This window comes from Pelophylax lessonae (genome assembly GCF_965119305.1).
Source record: "Pelophylax lessonae genome assembly, chromosome: 12".
NCBI classification, from domain to species: Eukaryota; Metazoa; Chordata; class Amphibia; order Anura; family Ranidae; genus Pelophylax; species Pelophylax lessonae.
Window position 1 is genome coordinate 199,664,263 of NC_138779.1, and position 25,205 is coordinate 199,689,467.

Below are 25,205 nucleotides of genomic sequence, written 5' to 3' on the forward strand. Positions count from 1 at the left end.
TGGGCATGCTACAGAGCTGAAACTTCACAGGTACCCTTTTTAGACCCCCCAGACACTAAATCCAAAGAAATCTTTTTTTTTTTTTTCAATATTTTTTTCAATAATTGGCTCTCTATCAAAAACGACAATTTTTAAGAACTTTTTTTTGTGTGATTAATAGTCCCTGGGGCATGACCCAGAACCCTAGGCACTTTTTAGGGTTTTAGGGCTTCAAAATTGTGTTATTCCAGAAGTTCGGGTCCCATTGATTTCAATGGGGTTCTGGAATCCGAAGCGAACTTTCGAGAAATTAGGGTGTTCTGGTTGAACCAAACTTTTCAAAAGTTCGATCATCCCAAATGATCAGCATCCACACTGAGCAGTGGGAAAGAATGAGAGGGGAGGGGGGGGGGGGTGGAAGGAGGCAGACCAGAGCTCAAACACAAAAGATGTGTTTAGTTATTTCCAAAAAGAAACACTCTTAGATTTTTGAGAATTTGTGCCCTCTAAGGATAACCCAAAGGTAAGATCAATGGATTGAACCATGTTCGAAGGTAAGGTAAACTCATTTGTTTAATTTATTTAAAGCCTAACTCTAGGTTGGGCACTCCTCAGACCTCTGCCCCTTGCAGAGCTTTCCTCCCCTCCTCACCACATCTTGGTGTATAAACCAACTGTCTTCTATCTGGTCACATGCAATTCTGGGTTCTCCAGGGGTAGATGGTTCCAAACGCTGCAGAGAAAGTTGATCAGGTTAGAGCAGTGGTCCTCAACCCTGGCCTACAGGGCCCACTAACAGGCCAGATTGTAGGTATTACCTTGGGGAGATGCAGACTGGAGTACTGCAATCACTGAGCAGCAAATGATATCACCTGGGATGTATTTAAGTTATCTTGAAAATCTGGCCTGTTAGTGGGCCCTGTAGACCAGGGTTGAGGACCACTGGGTTAGAGAACTCTGTAGCATTCCCCTGTGAGCCTAGGCCAAATTGATGATAAACCACCAAGTGGTGTTTCTGATGCTCTGGGCTCATAGGAAATGGGTTAAACGACACTGGGGGTCTTACAATCCAGAAGATAACCAGCAGAACTGGACAGAAGAGGTTAATTTTAATTTTTATTTGAATCTAGGCTTCAAATTTTATTATTGAGGTAATTGATTACAACTAAGCTTTCAAATAAGTTACACACATTCTCAAGTAGTACACATACATATTTTATTTCAAAAGCCAACTGCAATTATATATACTGTATATATTCTTATATGTTTTCGGAAAGCGTAAAAAAATAACTTCTGTATACAAGGTCTACAAGACATAAACTTTACATTTCAAGATGTATAATGTACCAAACCTTAGTAGAAAAGGGTAGGGGAATCTTTATTTTTTTTTACATATACTACAATGTTCTCATTTTTATTACAGGGTGGCATCTGAATTGTGAAGACTGTGTTGGGCATCATTTAGATAACATTGATAGTCAACACAAATAGACATGGCTTCCAAGATACATACAAATTACATTACAGAAACAAAATAACTTAATAAAATTCTCCTAAATTGATCTTTACTGTCCATCACTTCAGTTCAATTACATACAGCAAAATAATTATGAGGATAACAGGCAAGATTCCGGCTTTGCTTCTCAAAGAGGGGGCACCATTGTTAGCTGTATCAGTATCTTTTCCAGAAAGAGTTGTGTTTAGGTTAGAGGTGCCGTTATTCCCAACATTACCATAATGGGTGTTGTTTCCAAAACCTGACCCTGGAGGCATCATGTTGTGATTAAACCCACCAGTATTGGTATTAGTTAGATTGGTATCTATGCCAAAAATTTCTTTTCTGAATTCAGGGGGTAACCTATAAAGATCAAAGTCAGGTAAACTAAATAATAGAGCGGTCAGATTTCCTTGGTTGCCTTTATTTAACCCGTTCAATTTTTGGGAGAGGACAGCTATGCTAACATTAGTCATATTGGACAGAGCCTTAAGAAAATAGCTGTTGTTGGCTAAATTTGAGATATTCCAGTTTGAAGGATGCTTGTAGTTGTTATACCCAGTGGTATTATAAAATGTATGGCTCACATTGTTATTGTAGCCAAAAATTGCTGTTTTAAGAGCAGGGGGAAACCGGTTAGGATCAAGGCCAGGGATACTAGATAATACAGCAGCCAAATTGCCAGGTTTATTCAGATCTACTCCTTTCAATCTTTGAGAGAAGACTGTTGGGCTTAAGCCAGTGGCATTGGACAGTATTTTAATTAGATCGCTGTAATTGCCAGTAGTGGACCCATTTAGTCCAGGTAGAAGATTATAAGGGATGTTGCTTCCTAAATTGCTATTGTGACCTGGTATTGCTGGTGGTGGCATGTTAGGGTAACTGTCCCAGTATGGACTATTTGAATTGTTGTGATTACTATTTGACTCTCCGTGACCGTTTCCTCCCGGCGGCATGAAAATATTTCCATTACTAGTTCCCTCTGCGCCATACATGCTGTAATTACTGTCATGACTATTTCCAGGAAAAAATCCCTCTGGTGGCCCATTCATTACTGGTGGTAACATATTAGGGTCATAGTTCCAGTATGAACTACTATTTCCATCTGTGCCATGAATGCCAAAATTATTTCCCTCTGGTGGCATCATGTTTGAATTATGGAAATTGCCACCGGTGGTAATATTAGGATTACTGCCATTGAGAGTGTTGTTATTGTGATAGCCTCCAGGGGGCATTATATGTGTGTTATGACTACTAGAATTACCCCCGTAATTGCCAAAGTAACTGCCATTGCTATGAACAGTTCCTGTAGACATTGGATATGAGCCATTGTGGGTTGATGAGTTACTACGACTAGTGCCATTACCAAGGTAAAGCCCATTTTCTGTAGAGTTTGGCTTTGGGTTAGAATTAGGGAAATTGCCACCTCCACTGGTACTGTTAGGATTACTGGAACCAACATAACTATGCCCACTATTATTGAAATTGTTGTTGTGGCCATAGGATCCATTATAGCCATTCGGATTTGCACCAAGAGTGCTGTGGTTGCTACTGGAAGACCCATTATAGCGTCCTCCTGCAGAAGTCATACCTAGGTTACTACTACTTGAATAGGTCCCATTACTGGATCCATTATTATGTACCACAGATGGCATTGAACTTGAAATGAGTCCATTGTTGTGGGTCGAAGAGTTGCTGTTACTGTTGCCATTACCATGGTAAAGTCCATTTTCTGTAGAATTATGGTTGCCAACTGGAGGCTTCTGCCCTGAGTTATTAGCAATGCTGGCATTGCCAGACCCGCTTCCATTCCCATATCCATACCCATTATCTTTTGGCATAGAATGGGAGCCGTTGGTATTTCCATGCCATCCTGGTGGGGAGGACCCTAACAAGACATTGCTTGAATTGGCTCTGTTTCCTCCAGCATGGTATCCCGTTGAGGAGGTTGAATTTCCATGACCATTCACGTTACCTGGTAAAGCAGAACTCATGTTATGAACATTAGTATATCCTGAGCTTTGGACAACACCATGAGAACTTTGTTGCGTCTGTGATGTTACAGGTGACTTTTGAACATTGTTACTATTAACAAAATAAGCACTGCTAGTGGTCATGGGGATTTTGCCAGACCCGGTGTTTGGAACCGATGATGCAGAATTTGAGTTAGAAGCATTCTTACCCACTCCTGAATGGCTACTGACCCCTTGACCATGAGAAACAAAGTTATTTGCTGTCACAGCAGAACCAGACCCATTAGAATGACCCTGACTCTGGGTACTATTAACACTTGGACGACTTCCTCCTATAAAGCTAGAACCATTATATTGACTTGGTGTAGTTTTGTTAGGGGTGTTTGCATGTGACCCGCTGGCTCCATATTCACCAGATGAGAAGTTGGGTATGCTTTGAACGCTACTAATATTACTGTTACTGTTATTACTTGACAACAAAGTTGCATTGCCACCTGGTTTTTGTGTTTGACTACTGAGATTGCTGTTGACTCCTGCAGGGTAGTTGCCAGCACTGTGCACAGGGTAATTATCACTGCTAGGATTATTTGTAAATGTCTCACCATCTGATAAAAGATTAGTGTCATCAAATGTAGTTTCGTCCTGTTGAGAAAAATAATCATAGTCTTGCCCTGGATTAAGTTGTGTGGTTGAACTTGAATCTAATGAGGCAGAAACGTTACTGTTATTCCCATAAGAAGATTCCAATGCATCATCACTGTCCCAAGAGCCCTCAAGACTTGTTGGCCCTTGGAAGGTTGTAGTGACATTGTCATCTTCTACCGAGAAAATTTCAATATTATAGAACGTTTCACTTTCATTAGCACCTAAGGAAACATTCCCGTCTGTAGTTTCCTGATCATCTGAATTTTGATCATAATAATCAATTGAATTTTGGTTCAATTGACTTAAGGTATCATTACCAGTGCTTGGAGTTTTTGCAGTGGTTAGATTTTGGTTGCTTAAAGAGCCTGAAGGTGCGCTGTTTAGGCCAACAGAAAGAGGAGAATTGGCATTAGTCTCACTGCCGAAGCTATTATTGTCCAAAGAACCAAGAAGTTTGGTTGACCCTTCGGAGGTTGTAGTGAGATTGCTCTCATAGTCTAATATCATAATATCAATAACAGAGAATATATCTACAAAAACATTCCCATCTGTAATGTCTGAATATAGATCACTGTCATCAGTTTCATTTTGGTTCTTATCTACGTTATCATAAAGAGTGCCTGGAACTTTTACAGTGGATGGATTTGCATTGCTTACAGACCCAGGACTGGAGCCATTAGGTCCACCATAGAGTGAAAAAGTAGGATTAGCACCACCACCCTTGATATCGTTGTTCCAAGAGTCCCCCTTGACATTGTCTTGTTTACCACCAGGAGTCTTGGAAGAAACAATGGGGACATCAAGCACAGAAAAAGAGTTAATCCCCCCGTTGTTCATATTATTATTGTCCTTGCTGTCCTTATTAATATTTGGGGATGATACAAAGGTGCCACTAGAACCGTTGTTGTTAAAAGCATGCCCTGTTTTGACTGGGTTGTAAAAGTACTGAGGCCTTTTGACACCACTGTCTTGTCCACTATAGGTAGCTTGAACTTTAGGGTCATTTTGGATACCTGTTTCAGGAAAGTAACCGCTGGCTTGGAGAATGTCCTTTGTAAAGTTATTGTTGCAAAGACTTCCATTGCAGCATCGGATTCTTGAACCTCTCAGGTTTGCTAACAACGGCAGGACCAAGCTGTCACACATGTTGGGGGTAGCACAGCCTTTAAGCAAAACGGGTGTTGGTTTACCGTCTGGAGAATAAAAACAGCAAGTTGGAAGAGTTTAAGGAAACAGAACATTTTTTTTTGCATTTTTAGCAACTTGTTTTTGGAAACAAACATGTCATTGGATTTGCTTTAGACCAAGTCAAAAGCTGGCCCGTCTCTAACTGAACTATGTGTGGCTGAAATTACTATAGAATACAATACTATATACAAAGGCTATGCATAGCCAAAACCTCTTCTTTAGTTTTGAATAGAGTAGGGAAAAGTTAAAACCCATGTAATTTTTTTGTTGCTGTCTGCGTCCCTTTGGGGAGATTTTCCTTCACTTCTTGTCCTAGAGATGCAAAAGAAAATGAGAGGAAATCTCTAAAAAGTGAAGGAAATTACTCATTAGACCACTGTCACCTGAATAGGTGTCCAAATATGAAGATTTTCCCTGTTCTGGTGGCAACTGTAAAATGTTGGATCGCCCATCACATTCTCAGTGGGGTTGAGCCAAGCTGCCCTGGGTTCAGTTAGAGGAGGGCTCGGCGAGCTTCAAAAAAGTCCCACCCCGAAGCCCATTGAAATGAATGGGATCCAATACTGTCAAATCAAAAATGCCCAATTTCTAGTCTAAAAGGGTTCCAAAAAAAATAAAAAAATGGGAGGAATGGCATGTCCCTCAGTGTAAATCCATCAGTCCAGTAAGATGCCTGAACCTTTACCTACTTGCCAAAATTAAAAACCTGATGGACCTGGCACATGCGACCAATCCCAACCATACTCATAGCCACATGACAGTTCTCCGAGGTATATAAGGGAAGGGACAGGGATGGGTAGTGACATCATTGGCTAATGACCATAATGACCACATTTGGGCAGTGATGTCACTGCTATCCCCACATCCCCCTATAGGCAATTGACGGTGGGAAGGTGGTTGCATTATCCTGACTTGCCGTCATATGACGGCGTGCAGGATAATGCGCTCTGCGTGCCCCCGGGGGCGCGAAGAGCGGCAATCGGTGCTGCGGTGTGTCACTCTGACTCACCGCATCTCCAATCTCGGTAAAGAGCCTACTGACTTAGGCTCTTTACCATGTGACCAGCTGTGTCCATTCACAGCTGGTCACATAGTAAATAGGAAGAGCTTTTAATCGGCTTTCCTCAGTTCGTGCCTGACAGGCACGAGTAGAGGAGAGCTGATCTGCGGCTCTCCTGACAGGGGGGGGGGGTCTGTGCTGGTAATCAGAGCATTGATTACCAGTGCAGACCCTTGGGGGGGTGCCACTAGAGCCACCAGAGATGACCACCCATGGCCACCAGGGATGCCCACCCATGGCCACCAGGGATGCCCACCATGGCTAACAGGGATGGCAATCAGGGCTCAGGGAGCCTACCAGTGGTGCCCTCTCCATCAGTGCTGCCCACCATTGCCATCTATCAGTGCTGACCACCAGTGCCCATGATTGCCATCTATCAGTGCCGCCCACCAGTGCCACCTATCAGTGTCCATCAGTGTTCATCAGTGCCGCCCATCAGTGTCGATGAGTGACACCTATCAGTGCCCATCAGTGCCACCTATCAGTGCCCACCAATGCTGCAAATCAGTGCTACCTATCAGTGCCACATATCAGTGCCGCCTATCAGTGCCCATCAGTGCTGCATATTAGTGCCACCGCATCAGTGCCACCCCATCAGTGCCTCCTCATCAGTGCCTGTCAGTGCGGCCTCATCAGTGCTCATCAGTGCAGGAAAAAACGTATCAATTTACAAAATTTTATAACATAAACAAAAAAACTTTTTTTTTTTTTTCAGACTTTTCGGTCTTTTTTTATTTGTGTAGCAAAAAAGAAAAAACCTTGCGGTGATCAAATACCACCAAAAGAAATCTCTATTTATGGGGAAAAAAAATGACATAAATTTGGTTTAGGTACAGTGTTGCATGACCACGCAATTGTCATTCAAAATGCAACAGCGCTAAAAGGTGAAAATTGGCCTGGGCAGGAAGGGGGTGTATTGAAGTGGTTAAATTATCTTTGGCTTAACAAAAAACAGCATTATTTCGAAATGGTACACTAATACCACACACGATCTTTGATTTCAACAATATGTTTACAGTTCGAAAACATCGAATGGAATTCGATGTAAAATTCAAATCAAATTTCAGAAATTTCGACAAATTTCTTTTCGCCGCTCGGAGAATTTGGTGAAATTTGTTTCTATTGCAATTCGGGGATTCGGATATATCCGAATCTCCGAAAACCGAAAAGTTTGTCCGAATATTCCTTCGGAACAAAACGAAACGAACCGCATATGTCTAAATTATATGGAAATCCCTCCTACAGGACACAGACAGCAATCCATTCCATATACTTTTAAATGTGATCCTTCTAAGAAAGTCCGGGCTCAGGCACTTTCTGTTTTGTGGTGACAACTATCTCTCAGTTGTGCTTCTGCGCTGTCACATGACCTGTAGATGGGGAATACAAGCAGTCATACTGACACAGGAATGCTGAAGCATTGCCACTACAGGTATCAGGATATCTGCCTGGAGGGGGTGAATGTAGAGGGGGGGCAGAGGACAGTCAACTATGCTGTGTTCAGGTGCTAACAAGAAGCATGCTAATAGAAGGAGAGAGTAGAGTGTCAGAGAGATGAGCTTATCGGTATCCTGCTTTTCCTTTTAATGTCCTATCATATGCTGGGGGCGGGACAAGACCTATACGTGCTCCTGAAATGCAATAGTGAAAAATCAGGTCTCATGCCCAGAGAGACAGTACTGTGCTGTGTAGTAGAGCTTTGTAAATCTCAGGACTGGTGAGACAGAAATATCAATCCTATTACCAATACGTATATCAATACGTATATTACCTGTGTGTTCAACTGTTTGACTGGCATTCATCTTTAAAAAAACAATTAATGGCTCTATAAATGGAGATGGAACTCCCAGCGACAATACTTATGAGCACAAATTTCAAGTTTTTTCTAGCTACTCCATTCATACCTTCCATGCTAACTCCTGCGAGTTCATAACAAGCTGTTAGGGGTCCGTAGCACTGGGTCGTAGTGTTGGTACTGTTAAGCGGTGAACAGCTGTCACCTTCAAACGTGCTGCAGCTTATGCATGATAAACCATTGGGTGTCTGGTCCGGCGGTTTAAACCCTGGAAAAAATATTTAAAAAGATAGCAGACATAAATTTTTGTAAAATTATCATTGTATTCCATCTTATTTCTGTCTTTATTATTGCTGGAAAAAGTTAAAAGACTTCAAATGTAAGCTAAACTATTATAATTCTGCCATTTTTTTCTTTACCAGTTAGGGATGAGGGTCGGATTCGCTGAATCTTGCTTTGCAACGCATCTACAGGGTTCGAAATATGCCAGTCCATTTCTCTGAATTTTGCCTGGGAAAACTTTTTACCGCTAATGCTTTGCACAGCCTTTAAGCCATGGCCAGCAGGTTTGGAATGGCCAATAATGGAGGCTTTTAGATATGCCAGTCAGCTCTCGTTAAAAGGGAAGGAGGGGGCTCAGTGGAAATTAGTGATCGACCAATATCAGTTTTTTATTGTCGATACTGATACCAATATTTTGGCTAATGCATATCGGTAACGGCCGATATTGGCCGAAATTTTCATGCATTTAAATTTTTATTTTATTTTTTATTCTTATCACTTGACAGGTACTCTTGTGGAGGGATCTGGGGGTCTAAAAGACCCCAAATCCCTCCTCTGCACTTAAAAGCATTCAAAATGCCAAGTTTGGCTGTTTTGAATGCTGTCATTTTTTTAAAATCTATCGCAGAGTACCTGGAAGTGATGTCATGACATCACTTCTGGGTTTTTACATGGAGACCCGGTCAGAGACGAATGCGGGTTTGATCGGGTCTTCGGCCGCTGTGCAGGCTGGTTGCCCGGGTCTCCCGCTGGGATGGGAGACTCGGGCGAGCCGCGGAAGGTGGCGGAAGGGGGGAGGGACGTCCCCTCCTGCTCCTTGTAATGACAGCCGAGCAGCTTCTCAGCCACATCGGTTGTTATCACAAGACAGCCGGCCGTCGGCTATGGACGCCGGTACCGGGGTGATACCTCTAGCTGCAGGCATCACTCCGGTACAAGCACTTTCCCGAAATATTGGCAATATCGGTCACCTTGGTGGCTGATTCCGATATATCAGGGAAAGTGCTGATCGACCCTCAATATATCGGCTTTGCCAATAATCGGTCAATAACTAGTGGAAATATTGCGTTAGTGTTCTGGAATATGTTGTAGAGAGAGGATATGGAGAGATTACAAACTGCATAGAAGAGATTAGATGAGTTTGGGTCCAAAGTAGGTCTGAACCCAATTAGCACGAGCCCGTGGGAAGCTATCACGTGATCACATCCTCACAATGCACAAGGCCACTTGCACCTCTATTAATAAGTCCGTGGGAGGGTGAAATGCATAAGAAGAGAGAGGCATTGTGAGCTGCCTTGAACTAAATCAAATGAAAAACAGCCTAACTATAAAAACATGAAAGCACAATGTAACTCCCACCTCTATGATTAAGCCTGTGGGAGGGTGAAACGCGTTAGAGGAGCATGGCCTCAGGGGAGACAGGCTGAAGCTGTTCCTTTACATCAGGATTGGGCTGCCTTTGGTGTGCGACATTCTGTCTTTGACATTGAGTGTTGTAGGAAGCTTGGTCGTTTATCAATCTAAACCCCAATGATGGAAGAATGTTAACCTCGGAACACGTTGGATACCTTTTATCCCCCTGTGTTTTATTTTTACCACCAGTGAAGGTTTTGATTTCCAAAGACCATTGTTTGGCGTTCTTCTTGTCGATTTTTTATAGTTTTCTCAGTTGTGGAGGCCATTACTCCTTGGAGAGCATATGCATTGTGGTAGAGCTGTCAAACTTAGGTCATCAAACCCAACCAACCCTTGATTGGGCACCTTTTACTTGCTTAACATTTACTTTGACAATCCTGTAAGAATGTGGTGCTGGCGACTCATAGTACCTATTTCACTGTTACAGAAATTCTCATTACAACACTTCATAATCACGGAGGACTTTCGATTGGTGTACATCAGATTCCCAGAACAATTCAGCTCTCCACATCCTTTCAAGTTGGTGTTTGAAACGTCACCTTGTAAGAGAATGAGAAACAAAAAATTGCATTATTTAAAGTTGAGCAAACCCTAATAAGGCCCTTTGTACTCAAACCACTACTCCAGGCAAAACTTTATTTGGACAGAGAGGGAAGGGTAACAACCTCAGTCAAGTTTCTATTGCTGTTTCTGTGGCCGTTATGTACAGTTTGGTCAACAAAGCAGAAATTAAGGGAAATCTCTCCAAAAAAAGCACAGATAGTAGTCATTTTTATTTTTAAAATGAGAGTGGTACAACATGTGAAGCAATGTCAGGTTTGCATTCCCATGTGTTGGGGAGATCTTCTCACCATGTGGTCACCAAGACAGGAAGTAAGAAGAAGACTTCTCAACAGACCGAAATTGAAATCCAGAATTGAAGCACCACACCATAAGTCAATAAGTCCAGTTGCAAACTTATTTCAAAGACAGTTTTTGTAGGCAGCCAATGCATTTCCGGGGCTATACTCCCTGTTCATCAGGGCTTGAAGAAAATGAAACAATGAAGCAATGTTTGTACGACTCAAAGTTTACTATATAGTTGGTGTTATGACAGTGGATGGATTTGTACAGCATCCATCAGAAGCTGGTTTAAGCAGGCTGCATAAACCAACTGCTTACAGACTCTGCAAAAACCTATCCTCTGCATGGGCAATACATTGGAAGCATGAGCAATGGTCTCTTTGCCAGACCATTATAAAGTGATGCTAAAGTCTCTGTTTTTTTTTTGTTTAAAAATAACAAAAATGTCATGCTTACCTGCTCTGTGCAGTGGTTTTGCACAGAGCAGCCGGGATCCTCCTCTTCTCAGGTCCCTTGCTGGCACTGGTCCCTCCCCCCTGGCAAGTGCCCCCCCCCCCCCCCCACAACAAGCAGTTTGCTATGGAGGCACCCAAGCCGAGCCGCTGCCCTGTGTGTCCAATCCGAAAAGGAGCCGCAGCCCAGCCCTGCCCCCTCTGTCTCCTGATTAGCTCAATGACTTTTAATTGGCAGCAGCGGGTGTTTCAGTCAACCAGGAGGGGGGGTACTGGACAACCGAGGCTCTCGTGCAACATCGCTGGATAGAGATGGGATCAGGTAATTATTAGGAGGGCTAAGAGGGGCTACGATTCCATGCTGTGGGGGTATTCTGCAGGATGGAGGGGCAAGGAGCGCTGGCGGGGGACCCGAGAGGAGGTAAAACCACTGCACAGAGCAGGTAAGTATGAAATGTTTGAAAAAGACTTTAGTATCACTTTAACATTGCAGTCTATGGCACTCAAATCGTACCAAACTCATAGAAAAGTAGTGCAGGAATCTTTTTTTTTTTTTGTGGCTTGAGTCACATTGATTAAGATGGTCCCCTTTGAAATTAATTGGTTTTGACTTGTAATGTGACTTTATGTGTCGCATGATACGGAATGTGAACTGGGGCTTATAAAGGTCCCAGCTATGGGAGTAAAATGCCCTGGGATCAGTGGGAAGGGCCCTGGGCCAGGAGGTAAGTGCCCCGGGCTTGGAAGGAAGGGCCTAGGGACCGATGGCAAGAGCCCCGGTAATCATGATTTATTGCACCAGGACCCTGAAGGTTTCAGTTAAGCCTGTGATTCTTACCTAATTTTCCAAGCACCCAAGCATCCAGACACGTGTTCTGTTGTCCACGGCATTTTAAGTTCTTTATAGTGTCACTGTTACAGTCTTTTTTTTCAGGTGATATACATGAGTAGCAGTTCAATTCATTTTCTTTGGCCTCAGACTCTGGAAGAAAAAGAATAATAATGAATAAACACATAAATAGCAAAACCGTTGATATAGAAGACCATCAAAATCTTCTTCTGTGCATATCTTATCCAGAATGCAATGCTGTGATGAGTCAAATCGATTTGTCTGGTGGACACGACCACATAAAGAAAAGGGAACACTTCCAGTTTTAACTACAATACAAGAAGTAAGGGGAAAAACTGTATCTCAATTGGGACACAGATGGCAATAAAAAGCCAAATAGGGGTTTTTATCCATAAAGTAAAATAAATAAAAAATTGACTTGATGAACGTTAGCCCTTTCCTACCTGCGATCGCTTTATTGTCTTTGCTCAGCTAGAGATACATTAATAAGCGTTATCCCCTTTGAGAGCCAACCACTGACATTTTGCATGGGTGCTGTCTCTCAACCCTGGCTGTCACTGATGACCGGGAACCAATCAGAGATGTTTCCTGATCATGTGATCACTGGTTGCTAAGTCATATTTAATTATTAGGTACCACTGGCTTATCAAGAGTGTAGATTACAGTGTACGTCAGGTTTTGGTTAAAATGGGGAACAATGGTGTGTGGCCACACGGCTTCCCCTCAAACAGATGTCTATCACACTGGGAATCCTCCCAAAAGTTATTACATAACTGGTACTACACTCCTGAAAAACTGGCTAACCATCTACCCAGGTTAATCCCCACAATGCTGGAAAAACTGTAGACAGGATCAGACCTACACATCTGGTGGTCCAGAGAGGCCTGAAGCAAAATAAAAAAATGAAAACAGAATAAATTTAGCAGGGATAAAACACGTGGAGATAGTGATTGGGGGAAAGTAAAGTGTGGGTGGGGCAACATATGCAGGTAGTGGGAACGTGAAGCCTGAAGGGACACTCGAGGATCGGATAAAGAAGAAGTTTCCCACCCTCCCCCCCTGTTGATGGAGTTCGTATTGGATGGTCATAGTGGTCTGGTGGTTGAGGTCCTTGGAGGCGTCCAAAATTTTCTGAGTAATATCAGAGTAAGGACCCATCTATGGTATGGCATCCTATGGTTAATCCAAGTTAACGGTGGGTTAACAGGAATTTGTGGAAATGGAGGTGTCTGCAGGAAATTTGGTATTTTCTTCGAGCCAGTGTTCTGTGGCTGAGGGCCCTTAAGTGGTCCCGCAGATACAATTTTGTGTTGGTTCGGTAGTGCCCCACAGGATTGGCAGCCTAGGGGGTCATTACTGTTATTGTTCTATATTTCTGTTCTAAGGAATGTTGTTATGTTGTTTTTGGTTAATAAATGACCGATGCGGCCAATTTTCACTCCAAAAGGTGTGTCGGTTGTATCATTTTAGGTATAAGTGGGATGTGGGGTTAATATTGGCCATTGCGGTATACTGGAGCATAGTGGGCAATACCTCTGGTATGCCCTAGTCATGCCCCCATATTACTGCTTTCTGGTCCTTTGTTTTTGGCTAGGCCTCCTCCACCATCAAATCCAATCCAGCCAGACCCAAAACTGGCTCTACTAGGAATTGGCATAGATTTCCACATCGTCCTCGCTCATATCTTTGTAGCAGCCAAACTTTCCATAACTAGGAACTGGAAACAAGCAACTCCCCCTGCTTTTACAACCACCACACGCATCCTGAACAAAGTTTCTTTGAACTAATGTTTGCTATAGCCTATCTTCTCCAATGTTTGCTATAGCCTATCTTCTCCAAGACAAATTCATCAACTCCTGGCTTCCATGGATCTCAAAGGGGCAAAGGTTTAAAAGTAATATGAGGAAGTATTACTTTACTGAGAGAGTAGTGGATGCATGGAATAACCTTCCTGCAGAAGTGGTAGCTGCAAATACAGTGAAGGAGTTTAAGCATGCATGGGATAGGCATAAGGCTATCCTTCATATAAGATAGGGCCAGGGACTATTCATAGGATTCAGATATATTGGGCAGACTAGATGGGCCAAATGGTTCTTATCTGCCGACACATTCTATGTTTCTATGTTTCTATCTCACATCCCTCCTGCACCATACCATTACCATAGTCCTGTGAAATAACCAGAGATGTATAGTACCTAAGTAGAACTACTTCACTACTGTACTTAAGTACCGAAAGGCGGTATCTGTACTTTCCTGGAGTAGAATTTTTTTCTCCTACTTCCACTTTTACTTCACTACATTTTTTCGATGATTCCAATACTTCTACTCCGATATTTTTTTTTTTGTGCTGCATAGTTACTCGTTACTATTATAAAAATGACCACTGCCAGAACAGAAGATGGCAGGTTTCATGAAGCTCAAAAAAATGTGTGTAATGTCATGTGTACTTTTGACTTCTTTCTTTAATAACTTTAACTTTAATAACTTTAATAAACGTTTGACTTCTTTCTTTAATAACTACATAACACAGTTCTTGTACTTTTACTTTCAGTACTTGAGTAGCAAATTTTTTTAAAAAAACTACTTGCAATACTTAAGTACAAAAAATGTTGAATACTTTAGTACTTCTACTCAAGTCACTTTTTGATCGAGCACTTCCAATTCTACTCAAGTCACTTTTTGATCGAGCACTTGTACTTTTACTCAAGTATGGGTTTCGAGTACTTTATACAACTCTGGTTCCTGCTTAGCAGAAACACAAGATCTCCATCTTGCCCTCTCACAGAATGGCGGTCTGCCTTTTTTACATAGGCAAACTACCATTCTTTCTCTCTCCTGAATGGTCACGTGGTGACGACGAACATTGGGTCCGCTGGACCCGCTGATTGACTCCCTCTGTGTCCAATCACAGTGGCAGCAGGTCGCCCAAGACCTAGGGCTTCCCTGCCACAGTATATCTGCGTGGGTTTGTCCATAACTGGTTAGGGGTGCTTAAACAATGCACAACTTCTACTTCTTAGATCAGTAACCACTGACATCAGTTCTTTTTTTTTAACTATTTGTAATGAGGGAATTCTTCCCAATGACCACAAATGTAAGGAGCCTTCTTCCCATGGACCTTCACACCAATGTACCATGAGCTGTAGATAAAGAATTATAAGCTGCGGTTCCCTGAACCTGGAAAGTTTTTTCAAGGGTTCTTCCATGTTCGAGAAGCCGAGAAAGGCTGCTGTAGTGAAACTAAGAAGACCTCATTAATGAAATATCAAGAAATTATTCACGCACGTCTATTTGCCAGGCAAAGCCCTGAGTAAAGGTCAAAGAGGTCCACCTTAACTCAAAAAAGGTCTTCTTTGATAGTCAGAATACAACCACCATGTTATTGCTTTATACAAGCTTTCCAGCTATGGCTGTCCGCCCACACCTGGCCTCCCAGCCACAGTTTGCCGCAAAATACTTGTTGCTCCATGGTCAAATTGGGCCCTTTGAATGAGACCCAACTGAACAACATGTCATTACCTTGGATGGTTTCTTTGTTACAAAGATCCGTGCCACATGTCTTCTCTTCAAGGGACAATTGGACTATTTCATTCGGTGATATGGATATTCTTCTTTGGGGTGTCTTGGAACTCACACAGCCCTTTGTAACCGAATCTACTTTAAAAGGAACTTCAAAGGAAATAAAAATAAGAATTACACAATTGTAAAAAAATAAGGAAAATAGCTTATAGTATACCTAAAGACAAAACTTTTTTGTTTAGTTGAGTTTTGGAGTGGAGAGGGATTAGAACATTTATCAACTCTTATTGCTGTCTGTGCTCCCATTAGGGAGATTCTCCGTCTCTATGTGTCCTGTTAACCATTATCATTGAAAGTGAACGTAAAGGAAAACCTCAAATTTTGGGTTGTCCCCAGAAAAGTATTATATGGGAAATCTTCCAATGGTGACTCTCTTTCTGGTGTCCTGGGGGGCACCAAAGAGTTCCCTTAAAGTGGAAGTATACCGCTTTTTGCCACTTTTAACTACAGGTAACCCTATAATAAGGCTTACCTGTAGGTACAATTAATATCTCCTAAACCGACACGGTTTAGGAGATATTTGCACTGCATGCATGCAGCCGCTCACGCGATCAGCGCATGTGCTCTGAAGGTCCGGCGGACCTTCAGCTTTCCTTGCCGGGAGCTTGCCGGAAAATGCGATGCATACTAGCTCATTATGCCTTTGTCTTGCAGGGTTTTTTTTTTATTTTTTTTATTTTTTAAGTTTACAACCGCTTTAATTTGCAGGGATTTCGTCTCACTTCCTGTTTGGCTATGGGACAGGAAGTTAAGGGAAATCCCCTGCCACCTTTTTTTCTCTTGGTGTCAGGAAAACAGAAGTCAGACATGATTTATGCTGATAGAAGAATGAGGCAGTAGACAGAAATGACACTTAGTTCTCTGGACTGAGACAAGTACATGCTATGGAGTGATATGCTTTCTTCATATTTCATGTCTGAGGTTTACAGCCACTTTAATACTGATGTAAGCTTCCTGGTGTTATTTGCACCTGCCAAGATTATATTTGAGGATTTTGAATATAATATAAATAACAGTGAACACTTACAAGACTTCACCACCATAAGGGAGCTTCCACATGTATCATTGCTCCCAGGACATGTGACTTCTGTTAATTTGCATTCCTTTAGAGTTCCCAAGCAGGAGTGGCACTTCAGGGCCTTGGCTAAATAAGAGAGAAATAAAAGAGGATGTTTTATTGGTCTAAGAAAAGAAAACTGTAAAATAAATATACATAATTAATGTTGGCTATAGGTGTACAACTATACAATGGGGACATAGAGATCTAATTATTACCCTACAGCTGTCCTTCAACATCTAGAGGTGATACCTTCACCGGTTCTCCCGTCTCATCCTTCATCCAGGATTGTGACCAACCCTTCCTATTTTACCTGTGCACCCGCCCTGTCTTCACCACCTGCACCCCTATATTAGTCACCTGCCCCCTTTCTGTATTTATATGCATGCATTTATATATATATGTTTGTTTAATAATTGGCTTTTTAAAACCATTTGTTATTGTTGGGCTGCCAAATAAGTAGATCTTCAATTTGCCATTGAAGGTCCACTTTAAGGGTTTTACCAGATTGGTTATTTTTTTATAAAGAAATCCACCAAAACATGCAGTCTTGTCTTGAAAGGTCCCACTAAATGTGCATACTCCTTCTTAAGCTTAGTTGGGGGGTTATACAATGGGGACATAGAGATCTAATTATTACCCTACAGCTGTCCTTCAACATACGGAGATGATACCTTCACCAGTGCTCCGCACCAGTTGCAATAAAAAGTCATTGGAAAGATGGTTGAAGTTGGACCCTGGGAAACAACTTATTTTTTACATTTGCTACATAAAAATAAGTGACTTTGAAACTGGTAAGATTTTTTATTTTTAGGTGTAATATCAGGAGAGTCATGTTTTGTTGCTACAAAACAGCATTTAGCCCTGATAGTACTAATAATAACAATAATTATAGTCTGAGATAACGATTACTTTCTCCCGTCTCATCCTTCATCCAGGATTGTGACCAATCCTTCCTATTTTACCTGTGCACCCGCCCTGTCTTCACCACCTGCACCCATATATTAGTCACCTGCCCCTATCTGTATTTAAATGCATGCATTTATATATATATGTTTGTTTATTAATTGGCTTTTTAAAACCATTTGTGTCGGGCGGGGGACTCCAAAATAAGTAGATCTTCAATTTGCCATGGAAGGTCCACTTTAAGGGTTTTACCAGATTGGTTATTTTTTATAAAGAAATCATCCAAAACATGGAGTCTTGTCTTGAAAGGTCCCACTAACTGTGCATACTCCTTCTTAAGCTTAGTTGGTGGGTTATACAATGGGGACATAGAGATCTAATTATTACCCTACAGCTGTCCTTCAACATCTAGAGGTGATACCTTCACCAGTTCTCCCATCTCATCCTTCATCCAGGATTGTGACCAACCCTTCCTATTTTACCTGTGCACCCGCCCTGTCTTCACCACCTGCACCCATATATTAGTCACCTTACCCCTTTCTGTATTTATGTGCATGCATTAATATATCTGTTTGTTTATTAATTGGCGTTTTAAAACCATTTGTTATTGGGGGGCTGCCAAATAAGTAGATCTTCAATTTGCCATGGAAGGTCCACTTTAAGGGTTTTACCAGATTGGTTATCTTTTATAAAGAAATCAACCAAAACATGGAGTCTTGTCTTGAAAGGTCCCACTAACTGTGCATACTCCTTCTTAAGCTTAGTTGGTGGGTTATACAATGGGGACATAGAGATCTAATTATTACCCTACAGCTGTCCTTCAACATACGGAGATGATACCTTCACCAGTGCTCTGCACCAGTTGCAATAAAAAGTCATTGGAAAGATGGTTAAAGTTGAACTCTGGGAAACAACTTATTTTTTTACATTTGCTACATAAAAATAAGTGACTTTGAAACGGGTAAGATTTTTTCATTTTTAGGTGTAATATCAGGAGAGTCATGTTTTGTTGCTACAAAACAGCATTCAGCCCTGATAGTACTAATAATAACAATAATTATAGTCTGAGATAACGATTCCTTTCTCCCGTCTCATCCTTCATCCAGGATTGTGACCAATCCTTCCTATTTTACCTGTGCACCCGCCCTGTCTTCACCACCTGCACCCATATATTAGTCACCTTACCCCTTTCTGTATTTCTGTACATGCATTTATACATATATATATATGTATAAAATATTCATTTCAGGCTTTTCCCATCCTGCCCAACACATGCTAGTTATTATCTACAATTTAAATAATGAGTATTCCACCTACTCGCCCATTGTATTCCTGAAACTCCCAGCTTGATTTTCCAGGGCTGTGATTATGCAGTTTACATAATCATAGAACTTAAAACAGGTATGTATATGTTGGGTACGTTGAGGTGGGGTCTAATGGGTCAATAGCCAATAATGTTGGCTGTGTGTCATCTGGTGGTCCCCAGACCACGGGGAGATCCTACAACCTGTTATAAACATCATTTTTGGAATGGATAACTTTTTGGATACATTTTTGGAATGGATACCCTTTGAAATGCTAACTTATCTATTACCATGAGGTATATAGAAAGTTTTCAAAAATATGCTTCCTTATTTTTCACTTTTTTATCTCCTTTGAGTTCTCTACCAAGATCATATCTAACATGAATGTCAATTTCCCTTAATTTTCTCTCTCAAAGACAGAAAAAAAAGGAGATGAACTATCTCCAAAGTAAAGGGAAATCCCTCTCTAGAATAGGTGTCCCAGTTGATATCTTTCCCCTTAAGCTCCATACACACGCACAGCAACGTCCGATCTGCCGATTGTAGGCTTGTTAGTATGATGCTTCCGACAACCAACTGCGAATTTTCGGCCGAAAAAAATCAGGTGTGCATGCTATAAAATTTTTGTTGGCCAGCAAAGAACGGCCAATTGTTCCTCAGTCAGTACAGATTTTGGCAGACAAAAATCAGATGAGAAAGACTGGGCATGCTCAGAGAAGAAAAAACACACTGAAAGTCAACCAGAACATGACTTCACTTCTGAAGTTGGTTTTTGTTGGCCAACAAAGGTCCAGTGCAAGTCTAGAGCACATTTCAACCAACAAACACTGGACAAAAGTTGGCCGATCAGTTGGCTAATAATCTGTGCGTGTGTACAGGACTTTACTTTCTGTTTTGGCGAAAATTTGGATTTCCTATCTTTTTCCCTTAAACAAAGGTCAACAGGACAAATAGAGCAAATCTCCCCAGCAGGAACAAAGCTATAAAACCTAATTCTTTAACACCTACCCGCATCTAGATTTTTTTTTATAAAGCAGACTCTCCATGGCAAATAGAAGGTCCACTTTTTGCCAGCCCTCTGCAACCCCCCCCCCCTTTAAATAAAAATGGCTTTAACAAGCTATTTGTTGGCAAACTGACCCCCCCCCCCCCAAAAAAAAAAAAAAAAAAAGAAACAGTACTTACCTTGGAGACAGCCTCCAACACTTCTGGGAATGCCTCCAGCAGGAGCTAGGCATTCCACAGAATGTACTTTTCCAATGTGCTAGAGAGCATTCTAGTGGGATTTCGGGCTCTCAGTCATGTGTGTCTCCCAAATACGTTGGAGGCTGAGATAGAGGTAGTCTTTTTTTTTTTTTTTTTTTTTTTTATGGACATCTGTTTTTTTATTAATTGGCTTTTTAAAACCATTTGTGTTATGGGGCAGGGGGGCTGCCAAATAAGTAGATCTTCAATTTGCCATGAAAGGTCCACTTTAATGGGTTTTACCAGATTGTTTTTTATAGAGAAATCAACCAAAACATGGAGTCTTGTCTTGAAAGGTCCCACTAGATGTATATACCCCTTCTCGAGCTTAGTTGGTGGGGATAAGCATGGAAGAATGTATTCCTAAACTGATGCTGCAGTTGATTTCCCCCTATTTATTGCCTTTTGAATTGCCTTCCAGGCAGATATATAGATAGCAACAAGAAAAGTCCATCTTGTCACCCTTGATACATTCACATTGCCTTGGTGAATCAAGTCTTTCTATTCAGATATAACAAATCTCCTAATGCACCATGATATGGATAGCCAGCAGGAACACCACTGAAGGTAAGACCCGAGATGGTGCCAGTGGTGTCCATTTATACTATAAAGTTGCACCTCCTTTTTACCCATAAATTGTTATTTGTACTTTTTTTCATATAAACATGTAATTACATCTGTTTCATAGGCTTGACCTCACCAACAGGCTGGATCAAGAGACCTTTTTATGATTACAGACCCCCCCAGATCCTTCCCCATAATCCCCATTGGGTTCCCAAACCCTCAGGGGATACCTCCAGTTTGGATTACTTGGGACAGTTCAAATATATTAGTTTAAGTTTTTGAAGTAAAAATGCTAGACCCATTATGGAAAAGGCACTAGACCCATTGTATTAACATGCTAGACCCATATCATTACAGGTGCTAGACCATGGGTGTCCAACCTTTTGGCTTCTCTGGGCCACATTGAGTGTAGAGAAATTTTCTCGGGCCGCATATAAAATATATACTATAGTTAAGGTATATAAGTAATACAATGCTACTGCGCCCTTCCCGCGCCCCCGACAAAAATTTAACACAACTAGAGGATGATCAAATGAAATGTAATCAGTATACATAGGTTTACGTATTCTGAGAGATATTAAAGGAACACTCTAACCACCATGACCACTTCAGTGATTTGAAGTGGTCATGGTGGTAGGAGTCAGAAACACTGCACATGCTCGCCTCCCCCCTCCCCTGCGAGGCAGCCTCTGCCTACCGTTAGTTGGAAGCTGCTGTGGCTGTGCCCCCGACCTGACTTCCTTCCTCCCCAGTAAAAAAAAAAAAATTGGCAGGGGGTAGTGGGCTGCATTGCCTGCGGTTCCGGGCCACATGCGGCCCCCGGGCCGCAGGTTGGACATGCCTGTGCTAGACCATCTACAGTGAACATGCTAGACCCATTGCAATAAAGGCACTAGACCCATTGCAGTATGGGCTTTAGACCCATTACAGAAAAGGTGCTACACCCATTGCAGTGAATACACTAGACCCATTACAGAAGAGGTGCTAGACCAATTTCAGTGAACACGCTAGACCCTTTGCAGTAAAGGCACTAGACCCATTGCAGTAAGGGTGCTAGACCAATTTCAGTGAACACACTAGACCCATTACAGAAGAGGTGCTAGACCAATTTCAGTGAACACGCTAGACCCTTTGCAGTAAAGGCACTAGACCCATTGCAGTAAGGGTGCTAGACCAATTGCAGTGAACACACTAGACCCATTACAGAAGAGGTGCTAGACCCATTTCAGTGAACACGCTAGACCCTTTGCAGTAAAGGCACTAGACCCATTGCAGTAAGGGTGCTAGAACAATTGCAGTGAACACACTAGACCCATTACAGAAGAGGTGCTAGACCCATTTCAGTGAACACGCTAGACCCTTTGCAGTAAAGGCACTAGACCCATTGCAGTAAGGGTGCTAGACCAATCGCAGTGAACACACTAGACCCACTACATAAGAGGTTCTAAACCCTTTTCAGTGAACACGCTAGACCTATTACAGAAAAGGCGCTAGACCAATTGCAGTGAACATGCTAGGCCCATTACAGAAAAGGTGCTAGACCCATTGCATTATCATGCTAGACCCATTACAAAAAAAAGGCTGTAGACCCATTTTCTTTTTAACATGCTAGACCAAATACAAAAGAAGGTGCTACACCCATGTCAGTAAACAAAATCTATATTTTGTTCTGATTTTAGAATGTTAGAAAATCTGAAATACATGTTAGTAAGTCTGCAGTACAGAAGAGAGTTGGTTCTTACCTGGGACAATAAAAACCACAAGACAAAGCAATAAGAGGCCCCTTTCCGCTACGTATGTAGCCATCTTCTGTGTGCCCATGGTAGCAGAAATGAAGGCACAAAGTGATGCTTAAATATATATGGCATCAGTTTTCATCATATATGAGAAACGCCTATGAGCTCCTCCCCTGCATCTCTTAGGATGAGTAACACACAAAAACCAGCACAAGGAGTAATTAATATTTTGGGACAGAGAATGATTATGTACATGGAAACTACTACAAACAGACCTAGGGCAATGAACATGTGTGAGTTTATCTGTACGTTTACAGAACACCGCTGAGGTCAGTGAAAAGAAGGAGAGTGCTTCAAAATAGGAAGTGATTTAAATCAATGGTTATAGGTTATGTTCATACTAGGGATGGATGCAGCAGAACTTGTTGTCTCAGCCCCCTTTGCTACTGTTGTTACCTGAGAAAGGGGCCAGCTGAAGAAAACCATTGCAGAGATAGTGTTGCTGGCAGTGTTCAGTTTGGCATGACACGATGCAGGGGAGGACTGGGCCAGGGGGCAGGGGGGCAATTGCTGTAAAAAGGCTGCACTGCTTCTGCCACAGACATTCCTAAAGGATTCTTGGTGAAAAGAAGTAAAAAGTCCCTGCCACTGACCTACTGAGTGCTGGATGAAGACAAGGACAGAGCGCAGGCTTCCCTGCCCAGCATGAATGGTGTAAACAGTGTCCGAGCAAAGGCCAGTACCCCACATGCCGCACATGAGACTCTCCACCCCTGGTCAGCCACAACCGGGATATCCCAGCTCCCCCCAACCGCCCCCTACTGGCCAGGTTGGGAACCCGGATTCAGCCGGTGAGTAGAGAGTACCTGGAGCAGGGCTTCAGCCTGAAATGGAGGTCAGGAGTAGCACAGAAATAGGGAGAGTGGGAGGGCGGCCCGAGTCGCTGCCCCATGGGCCTCTGGTTAGTACTTGCCCCGTGGGCTGAAAGTTTCCAGTCTGCCCCTGACATGATGCCATGTTTGGAGAACTTGGAGGTGCCTGCTGAGATGTTTGACTCAGTGGTTAGAAGGTACTTGGCAGATGTTCAAAACACCTACCTTCTAGTCTTCTTTTAAACCTTTACAACACTTGCAAAAAGAAAGTCCAGGTTTTTCTCAGTAGCCTTTGTCAACCTTTTAACACAGAGGACCCTTAAAATACCTTTCCAGTCTCAGGGAACCCCTGCTAAAAATAACTATATTTACAACTCATGATACATTAGTGTGATGGTCAGTGGGAAGAACTTCCCCCTTACAGAAAGCTAAAAACATCAATAGTGTCATTGGGAACCTATCTGAGAGGCAGAAATTGCTAATTGCTCTAGAAACCCCTAGCAACCTTTGGAGGAATCCTAGGATTCCATGGAACCCTGGTTGAGAAACCCTGAAGTAGAGGCATGAATTTTAGTATGCTTCCTACCATAAAAACAATAATACTGTATATAGAAGGGCCATATTCACGACAGGTACACCCTACAGGGGACAGAACTGCTGGCCTTGTGTTCTGGTAAAACAAAAGTTACATCATAATACTAAAAGGCAACTCTGATTTCCACCAGCAATAAAAGTTAAAAAACAAAAAACAGTGTTATAACCAATCAAGTAATCACACAGTATATAAAACAAATTCAAACTGGTAAGAACAAAGATTAGGATGAACAAACTGTGCATGTATAAAATTGCATGTCCCTTTAATTGCAGAAATATTCTGATTAGTGCTCAGAAAAAGTCCCAAAACACCAGTAAGAGTCCAGTATGGTAGTTATATAAATACTTCACTGTGCACCACTTATCACAACGCACACTCTCTCACTGTGAAGCGCTCCACCCTGCCCCGGATATAAAAAAAATTCTTACCCCTGAAGAAGTCAGCATTTGAAAAAACAAATAGGTACGTGGCCTAGGCGCCGTGACGTCATCACGTATGGCAGACTTTGCCGATCTATGCTGGATACCAGCCAAGACCTTGTCCTGGACATAAATAAAATGCTTACCAAAACCCCATGACCCTCTGAGAATGGTCATGGTACGCATGTGCATATCAACCAACTGGCTCAGCTCCTCTTCAGCATCAACCATCCCAGCTCCAGGATGTTGTCAGGATGCATCTACATTAAAAATAAATATGCCCGCTATAGTGTACAATCATTAAAATGATTGAAATGTTAAGATCACTCGCATTAGAGCAATGTTTAGCGCCCTACAATGTCTCGGCCAGCATGCAGCATACATCGGCAAAGTCCGTCGTACGTGATGACGTACTGTGCTCAGGCCACACCTTTCTTCAAATGCTGGTCTCTTCGGAGGTACGGTAGAACTCTTCACAGTGCAAGAGTGTGTGTGTTAAGTGGTCCACAGTGAAGCAATTATATCACTACCATACTGGACTCTTACTGGTGTATAAGGACTTTTTCTGAGCACTAATCAGAATATTATGAATACAGTATCTCACAAAAGTGAGTACACCCCTCACATTTTTGTAAATATTTTATTATAACTTTTCATGTGACAACACTGAAGAAATGACACTTTGCTACAATGTAAAGTAGTGAGTGTACAGCTTGTATAACAGTGTAAATTTGCTGCCCCCTCAAATTAACTCAACACACAGCCATTAATATCTAAACCACTGGCAACAAAAGTGAGTACACCCCTAAGTCAAAATGTCCAAATTGGGCCTAAAGTGTCAATATTTTGTGTGGCCACCATTATTTTCCAGCACTGCCTTAACCCTCTTGGGCGTGAAGTTCATCAAAACTTCACAGAATGCCACTGGAGTCCTCTTCCACTCCTACATG

The 25,205-nt window shown here is 42.1% G+C and overlaps 1 protein-coding gene across 1 annotated transcript; it reads right to left on the reverse strand.

Annotated features, from left to right (window-relative positions):
* Positions 1-1,178: 1,178 nt before the first annotated feature.
* LOC309568969 (uncharacterized protein) lies at positions 1,179-22,501 on the reverse strand. The gene is made up of 7 exons (XM_082274733.1): positions 22,376-22,501; positions 16,585-16,701; positions 15,498-15,647; positions 11,967-12,110; positions 10,244-10,372; positions 8,245-8,403; positions 1,179-5,285 (listed from the first exon to the last, which is right to left on the reverse strand). The coding sequence occupies exons 1-7, from the start codon at positions 22,452-22,454 to the stop codon at positions 1,555-1,557; spliced, it is 4,509 nt and encodes a 1,502-aa protein (XP_082130859.1). The 5' UTR covers positions 22,455-22,501; the 3' UTR covers positions 1,179-1,554.
* Between the last annotated feature and the right edge of the window lie 2,704 nt (positions 22,502-25,205).

Coding starts and splice junctions, on each gene's coding strand:
- LOC309568969 (XM_082274733.1), bottom strand. CDS start 22,454: ATGGGCACACAGAAGATGGCTACATACGTAGCGGAAAGGGGCCTCTTA. Junction 10,373..11,966: donor TTGGGTGCTTGGAAAATTAG/GTAAGAATCACA, acceptor TTCTCTTACAAG/GTGACGTTTCAAACACCAAC. Junction 5,286..8,244: donor CGCAGGAGTTAGCATGGAAG/GTATGAATGGAG, acceptor TTTATTCTCCAG/ACGGTAAACCAACACCCGTT.